This window comes from Pteropus vampyrus, unplaced genomic scaffold (genome assembly GCF_000151845.1).
Source record: "Pteropus vampyrus isolate Shadow unplaced genomic scaffold, Pvam_2.0 Scaffold335, whole genome shotgun sequence".
NCBI classification, from domain to species: domain Eukaryota; kingdom Metazoa; phylum Chordata; class Mammalia; order Chiroptera; family Pteropodidae; genus Pteropus; species Pteropus vampyrus.
The window spans coordinates 803,440-818,043 of record NW_011889116.1 but is presented as its reverse complement, the minus strand read 5'-3'; the positions used below and the strand labels follow the sequence as shown (position 1 = coordinate 818,043).

At 34.8% G+C, this 14,604-nt stretch overlaps 1 protein-coding gene and 1 pseudogene across 3 annotated transcripts in view; both read right to left on the bottom strand.

Annotated features, from left to right (window-relative positions):
* The window catches only part of TENM1 (teneurin transmembrane protein 1), a 745,224-nt gene that overhangs the window by 425,227 nt on the left and 305,393 nt on the right, over nucleotides 1-14,604 (bottom strand). For all 3 annotated transcript variants that reach the window (XM_011378218.2, XM_011378219.2, XM_011378220.2), the window contains exon 5: nucleotides 14,076-14,314. In XM_011378218.2, coding sequence (XP_011376520.1) covers nucleotides 14,076-14,314 — 239 coding nt within the window. The remainder of the gene's footprint in view (nucleotides 1-14,075; nucleotides 14,315-14,604) is intronic.
* On the bottom strand, nucleotides 2,263-2,359 carry LOC111730808 (annotated as a pseudogene).

The following is a 14,604-nucleotide window of genomic DNA, read 5'->3' as shown; positions in this document are numbered from 1 at the left end:
CTATATATAGTATTATGTCATCGGCAAATAACGAGAGTTTTACTTCTTCCTTTCCAATTCGGATGCCTTTTATTTTTCTTTCTTGTCTTCTTGCCACGGCTAAGATTTCTAATACAATGTTGAAGAAGAGTGGTGAAAGTGGGCATCCTTGTCTTGTTCCTGATATTAAGAAAAACGCTTTTAGCCTTTCCCCATTGAGTATGATGTTAGCTGTAGGTTTGTCATATACAGCCTTTATTATGTTGAGGTATGATCCCTCTATTCCCACTTTGCTGAGGGTTTTTATCATAAATGGATGCTGGATTTTGTTGAATGCTTCTCCTGTGTCTATTGATATGATCATATGGTTTTAATCTTTCGATTTGTTAATGTGGTGTATCACAATAATCGATTTGTGGATATTGTACCAACCTCGCATCCCAGGAATAAATCCAGCTTGATCATGGTATATGATATTTTTAATGTATTGCTTAATTCAGTTTGCTAATATTTAGTGGAGGATTTTTGCATCAATGTTCATAAGAGATATTGGCCTATAGTTTTCTTTTTTTGTAATGTCTTTGTCTGGTTTTGGAATCAAGGTAATGGTGGCCTCATAAAAGGGGTTAGGGAGCCTTCCCTCTTCTTGAAGTTTTTGGAATAGTTTGAGAAGAATAAGTGTTAATTCTTTGAATGTTTGGTAAAATTTGCCTATGAAGCCATCAGGTCTAGGACTTTGTTTTTTGGGAGGTTTTTGATTACTGATTCAATTTCATTGGTGGTAATTGGTTGGTTTGGATTTTCAGTTTCTTCTTGACTCAGTCTTGGGAGATTGTATGTTTTAAGGAATGTGTCCATTTCATCCAGATTGTCCAACTTGTTGGCATATAATTGCTTGTAGTATTTTCTTACGATCCTTTATATTTCTGTCGAGTCCATAGTTATTTTTCCTCTTTCATTTCTGATTTTATTTGCTTGACTATTCTCTTTTTTCCCATCAATTTTGTTTATCCTTTCAAAGAATCAGCTCTTGGTTTCATTAATCTTTTGTATTGTTTTACTAGACTCTATTTCATTTATTTCTACTCTGACCTTATTATTTCCTTCTTTCTAGTCAGTTTGAGCTTTGTTGTTCTTTTTCTAGTTTTTTTTTTTTTAAGTATGAGGTTAGATTGTTTATTTGAACCTTTTCTTGTTTCTTGATGTAGGCCTGTATTGCTATGAATTTCCCTCTTAGGACTGCTTTCACTGTGTCCCATAGATTTTGAGCCATTGTGTTTTCATTTTCATTTGTCTCTAGGTATCTTTTGATTTCTTCCTAGATCTCATTAGTAACCCATTCATTGTTTAGGAGCATGTTATTTAGCCTCCATGTGTTTGTGTTTTCCCAGTTTTTTTCTTGTAGTTGATTTCTAGTTTCATACCATTGTGATCTGAGAAGGTGGTTGATATGATTTCAATCTTCTTAAATTTATCGAGACTTGATTTGTGTCCTAAAATGGTCTATCCTAGAAAATGTTCCATGTGCACTTGAGAAGAATGTATATTTTGCTGCTTTGGGGTAAAATGCTCTGAAAATAAATCTATTAAATCTATCTGATCTATGTGTCTTTTAGGCTCATTGTTTCTTTGTTGATTCTTTGACTGGAAGATCTGTCCATTGGTGTCAATGGGGTGCTAAAGTCTCCTACTATGAGTGTGTTATTGTCAATCTCTCCTTTTATGTCAGTCAATAATTGCTTTTATGTATGTAGGTGCTCCTATGTTTGTTGCATATATGTTTACTGGGGTTATGTCCTCTGTATTTACTGATCCTTTTATCATTACGTAATGCCCTTTGTCTCTTATTATAGACTTTGTTTAAAATTCTATTTTATCTGATATAAGTATCGCTACCCTAGCTTTTTTTTTATTTGTTTGTGTGAAATATGTTTTTCCATCCCATTACTTTAAGTCTGTGAGTGTCATTTGATCTGAGGTGGGTATCTCGTAGACAGTATATGCATGGGTCTTGTTTTCTTTTTCATTTGGTTACCCTATATCTTTTGATTGCAGCCTTTATCTGTTTATATTTAAAGTAATCACTGATAGGTACATTGTTACTGTTATTTTATTATTCATATTTGTTATTTCTATTTTCTTTTTTACCCCTTCTCTTTTTACAGAAGTCTCTTTAACATTTCATGTTATACTGGTTTGTTGGTAATAAATTCCTTAAGCTTTTCCCTGTCTGGGAAGCTATTTATCTCCCCTTCCATTTTAATCGAAAGCCTTGCTGGGTAAAAAGATATGGAACACTTCATGAACTTTTGTGTCATCCTTGCGCAGGGGCCATGCTATATCATTCCAATTTTAGTATATGTGGTGTCGAAGCAAGCACTAATTGCTTTTCTTGAAACACTTTATGTATTTGGTCTCCTGACTTCAGCTCTTTACAAATATTCTAGTTTTAGAACTCTTTTATGGTCTTAGAAATTACTAAGGACATCAAGGAGATTTTGCTCATATAGGCTTATATCTGTCAATATTTCCTACATTTGAAATTAATATCAGTAACTTTTACAAGTATTTTTTATTAATATATTGGCTAGTAATAATAAATTATTAAATTTATTATTAAATTAGTAATAATAATATTTAAATTTTAACAGAAATAACATATTTTATGATAAGTAACTATATTTTACAAAGCCAAAAATTAGTATGAAGAGTTGCATTGTTGTGTGTCTTTGGAAATTAAATGTTGTCTGGCTAAATAAAAGACAGCTGGATTATCATATCTGCTTTTGCATGCCATCTCTTGTGATATCACTTATCATATGACCTTTGGAAAATGCCACTTTACATTCAAGAAAGAATTATAGTGAGAAAGATAAATAATGCCTTTGTGTTATTATGAAAACAATTTTACTTTGTGAACCCTCTGACAGGTCTTGGGGTCCTAGAGGTCTCTAGATAGATTGAGGACTATTATTCTATTGCTACCGTCTAATGGTATTCCCCAGAGTTCTATCCTTCACATTCTTTTTTTCCTTGTTTATTCTCATGATTTTGGTGTCCTCAAATGTAGATGCCTCTAAAGTTTCCGTATCAGATATTTAATAAGGTAGTAGATATCTTGACCTGCATGTATATTTTCACCCTTAAACCTCTTCCTTCTATATTATATCTTGGCTAATAACATCACCATCTACCTAGTCCCTAATCCAGACAACTACTATTCTCTCTCCTGCCACATCTAATTAGTGACTGAGTCAAGTGATTTTTTTAATCTCCTAAATACCTCTTGATTCTATCTTTTCCTTCTCCATTCCAGAAGTTTATGCTCTCAATATCACTCACCTGGATTACTATTATTGTCTACTCATTTGTCTTCATGACTTCGATTTTACAACCCCCTTCATCCTGCTTGCTAATTCTAACTTCCATACTGCCATTATGGTGATTTTTCTAAATGTAAATCTGAGCAAATAATTTTCTCGCCCTAATGAAAAACCATAAAAGCTCACCAATTGCTCTTGAGATGAATTATAAGCTTCTTACCATGGCTTAAAATGCCTTTTATGATCTGCTCCTGGTTACTATCTTCATTTCTTGCTACTCTTTCATATACTTCATTTTTGCTTCCTCAGGTTTTCCAACATATTTGTTTTTAACAAAACATATTATGTCTTTTCACCTCTCTGTAAAGCGTGAGCCCAAAATAAGTGTATCTCCACCCAGTAAGATGTCACTTCTTAGTTTTGATCATGATGAATCAGATATTCTGTTCATGATATTGGTTCTTACACTTTGGATGTTCTATATGAAAATTCAGTCACATTTCTGAAGTTTAAAATGGGTTAACCTGCTATCTGTTTCAAAGTCATTGCCCTAATTTAGTTTATTCATGTTCACTTTCAAGTAAGTATAACTTAACGGCTTGTGTGATGTGGGTCTAAATATATTCATATAACATCTCTCTCTCTCTCTCTCTCTCTCTCTCTCTCATCTGTCTGTCTGTCTATCTATCTATCTATCTATCTATCTATCTATCTATCTATTATCTATCTATCTATCATTTAATTTGGGTGGGGAGAACATAAGTATAACAAGAGTGAAATTTCCTTTTTGCAACAGAATTCAAATTATTTATTTTGAAATTGGAGATTTCTTGAGAGGGAATTTTTAAAAATATTTTTTATTATTCAATTATAGTTGGGATACAATATTATATTAGTTTCATGTGTACAACATAGTGATTAGACATGAATATATCTCACAAAGTGATCACCCCAATAAATCTAGTACCCATCCGACACCGTACATAGTTATTATAATATTAACTATACTCTTTATGCTATCTTTTATATTTCCATGACTATTTTATAACTACCATTTTTTTTTACTTCTTAATCCCTTCCCCTTTTTTCACTGAGCCCCGAACTCCCTTCCCATCTGATAACTCTCAAAATATTCTCTGTATCTATGACTTTGTTCCTCTTTTTTTTTATCTATTTGTTTATTTTGTTCTTTATATTCCATGTGTACATGAAAACATATGGTATTTGTCTTTCTCTGACTTACTCTACTCAACACAATACCTTCTAGGTCCAACATGAAATATCTTCTCCATCCCTTTATTTTTAGTCTGTGTGTGCCTTTTAATCTGAAGTGAATCTCTTGTAGGCAGCATATGTAAGGGTCTTGTTTGCTTATCCATTCAGCTACTCTATCTTTTGACTGGAGCATTTAATTCTTTTTTTCATTAGAAGTACTTGCTGATAGATATGTAGTTATTGCCATTATTTATTTACGTTTTCGATACATTTTTTCTCTTCTTCTTAAAGAAGTCCCTCTAACATTTCCTGTAATACTGGCTTGGTGGTGATGAACTCCTTTAGCTTTATCACATTTGGAAAGTTCTTTATCTGTCTTTCGATTCTAAATGATAGCTTTTCTGGGTAGAGTAATCTTGGTTGTAGGTCCTTGCTTTTCATCATTTTGAAAACTGTGCCAAACTTCTGACCTGCAAAGTTTCTGTTGAAAAATCGGCTGACAGTCTAATGAGAGCTCCTTTGCTGGTAACTAATTGCTTTTCTCTTGTTTCTTTTAGATTCTCTCTTTGTCTTTAGCCTTTGGAATTTTAATTATGATGTGTCTTGGTGGGGGCCTCTTTGGGTTCATCTTGTTTGGGACTCTCTGTGCTTCCTGAGTTTGTATGTCTATTTCCTTCACCAGGTTAGGGGAGTTTTTAGTCATTATTTCTTGAAATAGATATTCAATTACTTGCTCTCTCTCTTCTCCTTCTGGCATCCTTATGATGCGAATGTTGTTGCACTCAATGTTGTCCCAGAGGCCCCTTAAACTATCTTAATTTTTTTGGATTCTTTTTCTTTGTTGCTGTTCTGATTGGATGTCCTCCACTACCCCATCCTCTAAATCACTGATTCTATCCTCTGCTTCATCCATTCTGTTGATTCCCTCTAATGTACTCTGCCTTTCAGTTATTGTATTCTTCATTTCTAACTGGCTCCCTTTAATGTTTTCCAACTCCACTTTTATGTTTTCTATCTCTTTGTTAAAGTTATCATTGAGTACATCTATGTTTTCCTTAAGTTACTTGAGCATCCTTATAAACAGTGTTTTGCACTCTGCATTTGTTAGATTGCTTGCCTCCACTTTGTTTAGTTCTTTTTCTGGAACTTTGTTCTGTTCTTTCATTAGGGACATGTTTTTTTGTCTCTCTGTTTTGGCTGCCTACCTGTGTTTGTTTCTATGTATTAGATAGGGCTGCTATGTCTCCTGGTTTTACTAGAGTTACCTTATGTAGTAGGTGTGCTTGGGGCCCAGTGGCAGAGTTTTCCCTGGTCACTTGAGCCAGGTGGTTAAGGTGTGTCCCTTGTGTGAGTTGTGTGTGCCCTCCTGATATAGTTGAGCCTTGGTTGCTTGCACGTCGATGGGAGGGATTGACTCTTGGACGTTTTGGTTGTGAAGATTGGCTTGCTACTAACTCTATGTAGCAAGATTCACTTTAGCAGGGCTTTGGTGCCTTCTCAGTCTGCCCTTTGGGTGTGTTTTCCTCAGATGCAGCCCTGGATGGTACTCCAGCTCCATCACCAGTCAAAGCAGGCCATTGGGTATACTAGCTCAAGGGCCACCTGGGAAAGGCCCTGCTGCAGGCCAATTTCAGCCACAGCTGTGCACATCCAGGGCCACCTGGTAAGAGTCAACAAGCAATCCACAGATGGCTGCCACCCATTCTGGGCTTATAAGTGCCTTGAGAGACCAAGCCAGGAACAGAGGCCGGCTGCCCCTAATGCTAGGTCTGGTGCTGCACAGCAAGTGGTATGGGGCACGCCGAGGCCAGATGCTGCTTCTTTGGGTTTTGTGAGACTTTGAGAGATTTTAGGAAAATCTGCAGCATGAGATAAGAAAGCCCATTTGTATGGAAGAATCCACTGTAGGCAACTTAGTTGAGCCCGCAAGTTGGGAGACCTGGAGTCTCAGGGAATCCTCTGGGTGGAGCGACCTCTGTTATCTAGGTTGTTGGATACTCAGGAATGGTGGCCCCCTGCATCTGCATGCTGGGAGCAGGGAGTGCTCAACCACAGAACAATGGATACTGTCAGCACTTCTGTCTGGGAGAAAGCCACCCCTCCAATCATCGCCCTGAAGCCTGACAACTCAGCATCTCCCCATATGTCCCTGGCACTCCTCGAGCAGCTGTCCCAGCACTGGAGCTCGGAGTGAGTAAGTCTGGCAGCAAGTAAGTCCAGGAGTGGGCCTTTTAGAGGAAAGTCTGTGACTCTTGCAGCCTTCCATCTCACTCTACAATAATCTTCACTGGTTTTTGTGGCCAGAGGTTGTGGAGACTTCTCTTGCTGGCACTGGAACCCTGGGCTGGGGAGCTTAATATGGGGCTGGGACCCCTCACTCCTTGGGTGGGGAGAGGGCTCTGCAGCTAAGATAATCTTCCTAATTCATCACCACATGCTGTTGTGGGACTGGCCATTTTGCATCTCTATTCCTGCCACCTGCCTTTTCTCATATATGTCCCCAGTTGTAGGATTTCTGTTCAACCAGACCTCAGGTGACTTCCAGTTATGGTTGCTCTGTAGTTTTGTTGTAATTTTGGTGTGGTCATGAGAGAAGGCATGCACAACATCTAGCTTCTATGCTGTCTTGGTCAGTTTTCTTTTGAGAGAGAATTTTTTCCTGAATTTGCAATATTGATTCTGATTGTTCTAAAATTTCTTAAATACATAAAGCTCCAGCATTACTAACATGCTGTTCAGTCTTCTTTTACTATGCCCTGCAGTGGATTTTATCTATTTCATAAAGCCTCACTTTAACTTCACTACCCAGGTTATGAAAGTACTAAATGGGATGTACTTAGTAGGGTGACTGCCACTCCTTGAGACAACAAAATAATCTCTTGATATTTAATATCCATTACTCATTCACCCAAGAAATTATCTCTCTTATTCTCTGTCTTAAATCCATATAGATGCTAGAGTTCCAAGAAAAAAAGTTTAGTATTTGCCTTTCATTAAAATGCCTTCATTTTTACCAGTAGGTGCTCATTATGGTTCTGCAAATTACTTGTATGTGACACAGGTTCTTCCTGTCATTTTAATATGTTTAATTTGGATTGAATTTATACCTTCATTTATGACAGGTAAAAGTTTCACTTAACATAGTAGGGATAAAATTTATGGAACATGTTATACCAAAATGTGATGTCAGATGAAAACATAAATCTTTTTTTAAGAAGAGTTTCTGATAATGCACAGATGGCATATTTATAAATAGACTTAAATTTATACTACCATTTTCCAGATCCCTACTTAGAGAGATAGCTAGAAATTTGGTAGATTCATGCGTAGGAGGCAAAGTCAATGCTAATGCAGAAACTGCCATCATTATCATGAATGGGTCCACGAGAATGAACTAGAAGTATTAATAAGTAATAAACATGACACCAAAAGGATTGATAATGGTCTATAGGATAAAGTAGAATGCTTTTTAGTATTTTATGCTGAGTCATTTCTTGAATGTTATAAGCTATAATGCTTTTTAATGAAAATGTGGTTTAACTTAGATAAGGCCTCCAGATGGAAACACAAAACCATTTGAAGGGTCAAAACACCAAGGAAAAGAAAGGGAAATTAGTAAAATAAAGGCAAAGCTACAAATATTTTAGACCAGAGAGAAGGAAACTACAAACTCATTAGAGAATTCTTGTGAAACAGACATTCCAGCTCTGAAAAAATTGTTTTAGATGACTGGGAAGAAGGGAAACAAAAGTAGTATATATTAGGATAAATTATATGCTCATTGTGTTTACCTCATATCAAATTAATAATCCTAATAATAATACTGTTCCACTATAATAATCTTTATTTAGATTGGCTAAGCAACACCCTGGATATTTTACATGCTTCAGTTCATTTAATTAAAAGAAAATCCATGATGAAGTTATTATCAGCATTCTCATTTTATAGACGAGGAAACAGAGGCACAGAGGCATTAATGACTTTGCTAGTAAGTGAAAGAGATGTTTTCTTGTACATGTTATTTATCCACATTTAGTAAATTTTGTGTGAAGGGGCATTGTGTATTTAAATTTAATAATGGGGGGACTCCATTTCTATTCTCTCCTTTAAAAATCTAAGTTCCTGAATTTTCTAAAATAAAAATTTGTCATATTCTATTTTATTTCTTCCCTGTATTGTGAGGTATTCTGACTTTCTATGTGAAGAAGGCAAAATGAACACATTCCACTCTTCTCTATCATTTTCAGCATTCTTACTCCATCATAATAATAGCTCCAGAGAGTATGGCCATTTGGACTAGTAGAAAGGAGGAAGAAGAAAGCACTAAAATCAGTGTTACTCAATTTGGGCACAGAGAGCAAGGTGAAGTAGGCCTTTTGCCCTCTTCAATAGTTTCATCCCTAAACTTTCAGTCCGAGAATTGGGCTCAATATTTTCTCTCCTAACTGTATATCAATATCCAATTTGGTCAAGTTTATACATGGGTGCTATATAGTATGTCATGGCAAAGAGATTTATGGACTTAAATTATTTCATCTGTAGAATTTGGACACTATTTGCATCCCCGGAAGATGGTATGAATTGCTACTAATTTCATGGCAAAAGAAAAGGAACATCGATGTCATTAACGGATGATATTGGGTTTGAGAGCAAGAGATTGCTACCCCTCAACTCGTTTAATGCAACAGCCAATTTGGCCCCAGGCACAATGTATTCCCGAATTTCTACTGCCTCTTATACAAATAGTTGACTGTAGAGAAACTTGATCCCCAAAAAAAAATCAAAGATTATCAGAGAAGCTGAGTTTGTGTTCTTCACAACCATTGATGAAGTACCTTAAACTCGCCTTCTCTTGATGCCTTGCATATGGTCATCTGTCTTCCTGACTATTACTTCATATGGCTTATTTGTAAATTAAAGCAAATCCGCTTCTGGCTGGCACTGATACATCACTGATGCCAAAATATCACCGAGGATGAAGCATAAGGACATATTTTTTGATTTAGATGGAAAATACTACAGATTTACGGGGAAGTGATGACAAAAGCTATTCCATATCTTCACATAATCATTATCTTTCCATGCCTCCCTTCACCAAGTTTTATGACCTCAAAACTTATTCAAAGGAATTATTCTCTTGCTGGCCCAAAAGGTATAATGGGTAGGTGTAGGGATGGGGTTGGTTGCCTAAACATACTCTGACTTTTCATGTGCTAGATATCTACTACTTTTCAAAGACCACTTACAAAGCCATAATGCACAGCATGTCTTCTGATATCCCATTGATATCGACGTGATTTTCCCTAGTGGACTGAGGGCAGCACAGCATGCAGCCATTAGTGTCTAAAGGTTACATATAATGGATAATAGAGAAAAATTAAATAGCAGAAAGAAATTTGCATGGGAAATAAAAGCAGAAAATAGTTTCAGTGAAAGATTTTACTTGGGTTATACAGCAACTGCAAAGGGGGATTTAAAAAAATGATGACTCTTAAAGATTCAGCAAGAGATGAGAATTAAATGGTTTCATATTTTGAAATATAATACTTTTAAAAATTTCAACCACAGAAAGCTATTTAAAAATAATCTTGTATGTTACAATTCTTATGTGATATATTTCACAAGAATGTTTATTTATGAATTTTTACTTTACCTTTCTGAGGTGGTCAGCAATATAGCACAGCTGGGGTAACCAACTTATCTAAAGTTACATAATGTCGAGTTAATGGCAGAAAATCAGAACAAAGTTACAGTGTTTGCCATTATTATCTCCTTATGTTGAACTCATTCAACTTTCTGTGCTAGCATTTAGCCTAATATTCCTGCATCTAAAATATCTCACAGTAGGAAAACAAAAGAAAAAAAACACAACTATATCAAAATAAAAAAATTTTGCACAGTAAAGGAGACCATCAACGAAATGAAAAGAGAACCAACTGAATGGGAGAAGATATTTGCCAATGATATATCTGATAAAGAATAATATCCAAAATTTCTAAAGAGTGAATACAATTTAACAGTAAAGAAACAAACAATCTAATTTTAAAAAAGTAGATAAAGGAATTGAATAGATATTTCTCCAAAGAGGACATACAGACGGCCAATAAACATATAAAGAAATGCTCAACATCACTAATCATCAGAGAAATGCAAATTAAAACCACAATGAGATGTCATCTCACACTTATCAGAATAGCCACCATCAATAAATCAACAAACAAGTACTGGCGAGCATGTGGAGAAAAGGAAACCCTTGTGCACTGTTGGTGGTATTGCAAATTGGTACAGCCACTATAGAAAAGAGTATGGAAGTTCCTCAAAAAAATTAAAAACAGAAGCATCTTATGACCCGGCAATTTCACTTCTGAGTATTTCTCTGAAAAAATCCAAAACACTAATTTGAAAAAATACATGCACCCCTATGTTCACTGTATAGTTCTTTACAATGGCCAAGATATGGAAGCAACCTAAGTGCCCATTAATAGATGACTAGATAAAGAGAGGTGGTACGTATATATAATAGAATATTATTTGACCATGAAAAAAAATGAAATCTTACCATTTGCAATGACATGAATGGACCTAGAGGGTATTATGCTAAGTGAAATAAGTCAGATATGGAAAGACAAATACCGTATGATCTCACTTATATGTAGAATCTAAGGAACAAAATAAATGAACAAACAAAACAGACTCATAGATACAGAGAAAATTTTGATTGTTGTCAGATTGGAGGGGGTTGGGGGAAGATAAAAAAGTGGAAGAGGTTAAGAAGGACAAATTGGGTAGTCACAGGGATGTAAAGTACAGAATAGGGAATAATATGTATAATATGTATAATAACTATGTATAGTGCCAGGTAGGTACTAGACTTATTGGGAGGAACACTTTATAAATTATATAAATGTCTAACCACTCTGTTGTACACTTGGAACTAAAAAAATAGTACTGAATTTGAACTGTAATTGAAAAAAAAAAGAACCTCCCAAGTAAAATGGGCCTAAAACAGCAGTAAAGATTTCAACAGATCTCTCTCAGCAATTAACAAATCTTAGTTGCATTTATCATTGCAATAGATGTCTTGCATCTATTTTAATCTAATTTAATTTGTAATTTAATAAGAAAAAAAATTGTCTGGTGGATTTACTTAATAGACCAAGAAGTAAATCAGCTGCAGAGTTTACTGCGGTGCTAGAGGGACATCAAGGTGTAGCACTCAAGAGCATGTGATTAGAGTCAGTCTGCTCTGGCTTAAAGCTCAGGATCCCCGCACTTTTTAGTGATATGACCTCTTCATCTCAATGTGACCTATATGTGATCTTTTACCTTTGTTGTGCTTCAGTTTCCTCATTTATAAGATATATTTAATACCAATACCTACCATTAAGGATTGTTGTGAGAATTAAATGAGCTAATACAAGTAAAGTGTTTCATATAATTCAGTTTTTTCAACAAATATTTACCGACAGAGCTGCTATGTGCTAGGCACTGTTCTTGGTGGTAGTTTACAGCCATTACAACGTGGTTAATTCTGAGAACCAGTGAGTTTTAATAGTTAATAATAATTATAAAATTAATGGTAATAACAACAATGATATTTAACATTTATGGTATAAATACTGTCTTAGGCACTATTTCAAGCACTTTAGCTTTATTAACTCATTTAATTCAATAATGACCCTATGTTATAGGTACTGTTTTAGGCCTATTTTACTTATGAGGAAATAGAGGCCTTAAAAAGTTAAAAAGTTTGCCCAAGGTAACATGCCTAATAAGTGGCAGAAGTCTGAAAATCCATGCTCATAACTATTGCACTCTATTGCCTTACTGTCCCGATAAATTTCTATGCCACTGTTCTCCCTATAAAAAGGCAGTCCTTGAAATGACTGAAATATTCTACTTTCACTTATAAAATAAATAAACATATAACCTAATTAAACAAGTTTCACAGTATATAATACAATTTTTGATGCGAGAGTGGCCATAATAATAAATTTAAATAGAAACATAAGTTTGAATACAGTATAAAGCTATAAATAGAAAAAGAGCTTGATATTACCTGAATTTGTTTATACCAGGGATTAAGTCTTGTATCTGAAATAACATCTCTCTATATAATAAAAATTAATAGGAGATAACCCATAAGATAAAAATTTATCTCATAATTTAATAAGAACATTTTAAAGGCCCTCTAATGTATTTAAACTGATTAAATCACTCCTTGTATTGAATGATTCCATATTAAAATCACGTTTGTATAACAATACTTTCTCATTCCCCATCTCCATTCTTTCAGCATTATTTCTCATTATGGGTTATTACGAACCAAATAAACACACGCATTGAGTAATCTAGAAATGTCTGAGATATAAAACACATTTTTGATATTATAGAGTAACATTATCTGCATTTAATAGAAGGACTTCAAATAAATTCAGACTGTATGATGAAAATATAAAAGAGATAATCATGAACATCAATATAGGTTATGATCCTTTACTGTTGAAATTATCGGTGGCTTCCCTACAAAATATATCTGTTATATGACTACCAGAAAAACTGATTATGTGAACTTTTTTATTGTTCACACTTTTGAATGAATCAGAATCAACCAAACTGACTTTATTATTTATACTTGTAAGAAAAACTGACTCCCTTTATATCTACCTCTCAGAATCATATTCATTATATCTTTGTGGGTGATTCTGCTTCAATTAGGAAATCGGGTTATACTTGAAAAGAAGTTATTATTGAAATGCCTGGATTGAATTTTTTTTTCCTACCATGATATTCTATTCATTCTAGGAATAGTGCTTCCACAAAATACATGTTTCTTAAAAGTTAATTTACATTTTAGACTACAGAACCACTGGGGCAAGGAAATTAATGTTCAGTCAAAACGAAATGCCACCCAGAAAAATCAATAACATTTGCTATCAAGTGAGGGTAATTTTAATCAAGGGGACTCAAGGACAATATTTTTTCTTAAAAGTGGAAAGAGTGCCTCACTACCGTTTTCTTGTTTACCTTCCCAAAATCATAACCACACAGTTTTGTAGTCATTTACCATGTAGAAATAAGAATACATTTTTTTTAAGTCCCAGTGTACAACTCTGAATTATTGGAAAGAAATTATGTGTTGGATTTTCTGATAGCTTCCAATAACTACTACTTAAATAAAATTGCTACCTGAAAATTCAGTAGCTGTATTATTGTTTAACTATAATTTAAGAAGCTATTGTAGATTGGTACTTATGACTTCTGAGAAATCATGACGACTTTTTAATTGAAAGGAAAATGCTTAACTACAGTAATTTCGATCAATAAGACTGCGTTAGTAGTATAAATATTTCTTCTCAAAGAGCATTCTATACTCTCTTCAGCAGCATTTAAGGTTTGCAAGGGTAAAAAAATATATAAATCCATTTATTATTTATAATATTAAGCCTTGGTTCAAATTTATAGGACCCAGAGTTGACAGAAAACTGACCTCCATAACCTGAAGCAAAACAAGACTTTGATTAAGAAGAAAAGTAAGGCATGAAAAAAAGGGCTTACCAATTACATAAGCTAGTAACAGGGCCAAAGTCACTGTGATTGCAGTGGCGCTCAAGGCTGTACACTTCCAATTGCAGCACCTGTAAGGCTTGTAAAAGGTAAAGGCAGGTCTGGAGAAAGTGCTTCGAGAAAGTGGCCTGGGAGGGGGTGAGTACACAGTATTGGATGTCAGAGGGTAGTTCTGACTGGCTGCACTGAAGAGAGCTGAGGAACCAGATCCATGTTTGAACAGGAAATGCCTGCAAAAAGGAAACAAAAATTTGGACTATAAAATCCACATCCAGTTGCTACAAAAACACAATTTCCACTAATTTCAAATAATCAGGCTTTGATAAAGTTCAGGAATTGGGAGGGGGCGCAACAAAATTTTCGTAAACTTAAGACTGAACTCCAAATTGCCCTTGATGGTTTCCCTTTTGTTTTCTCATTTAGACCTAAAGGTTCTCTGTTCCCTCACTTGCTGGCTAGTGAATTTCTCAAACTCTGTGTTAACATCTTACATTCGATGTTATTTTCTATGCTGTTCCCT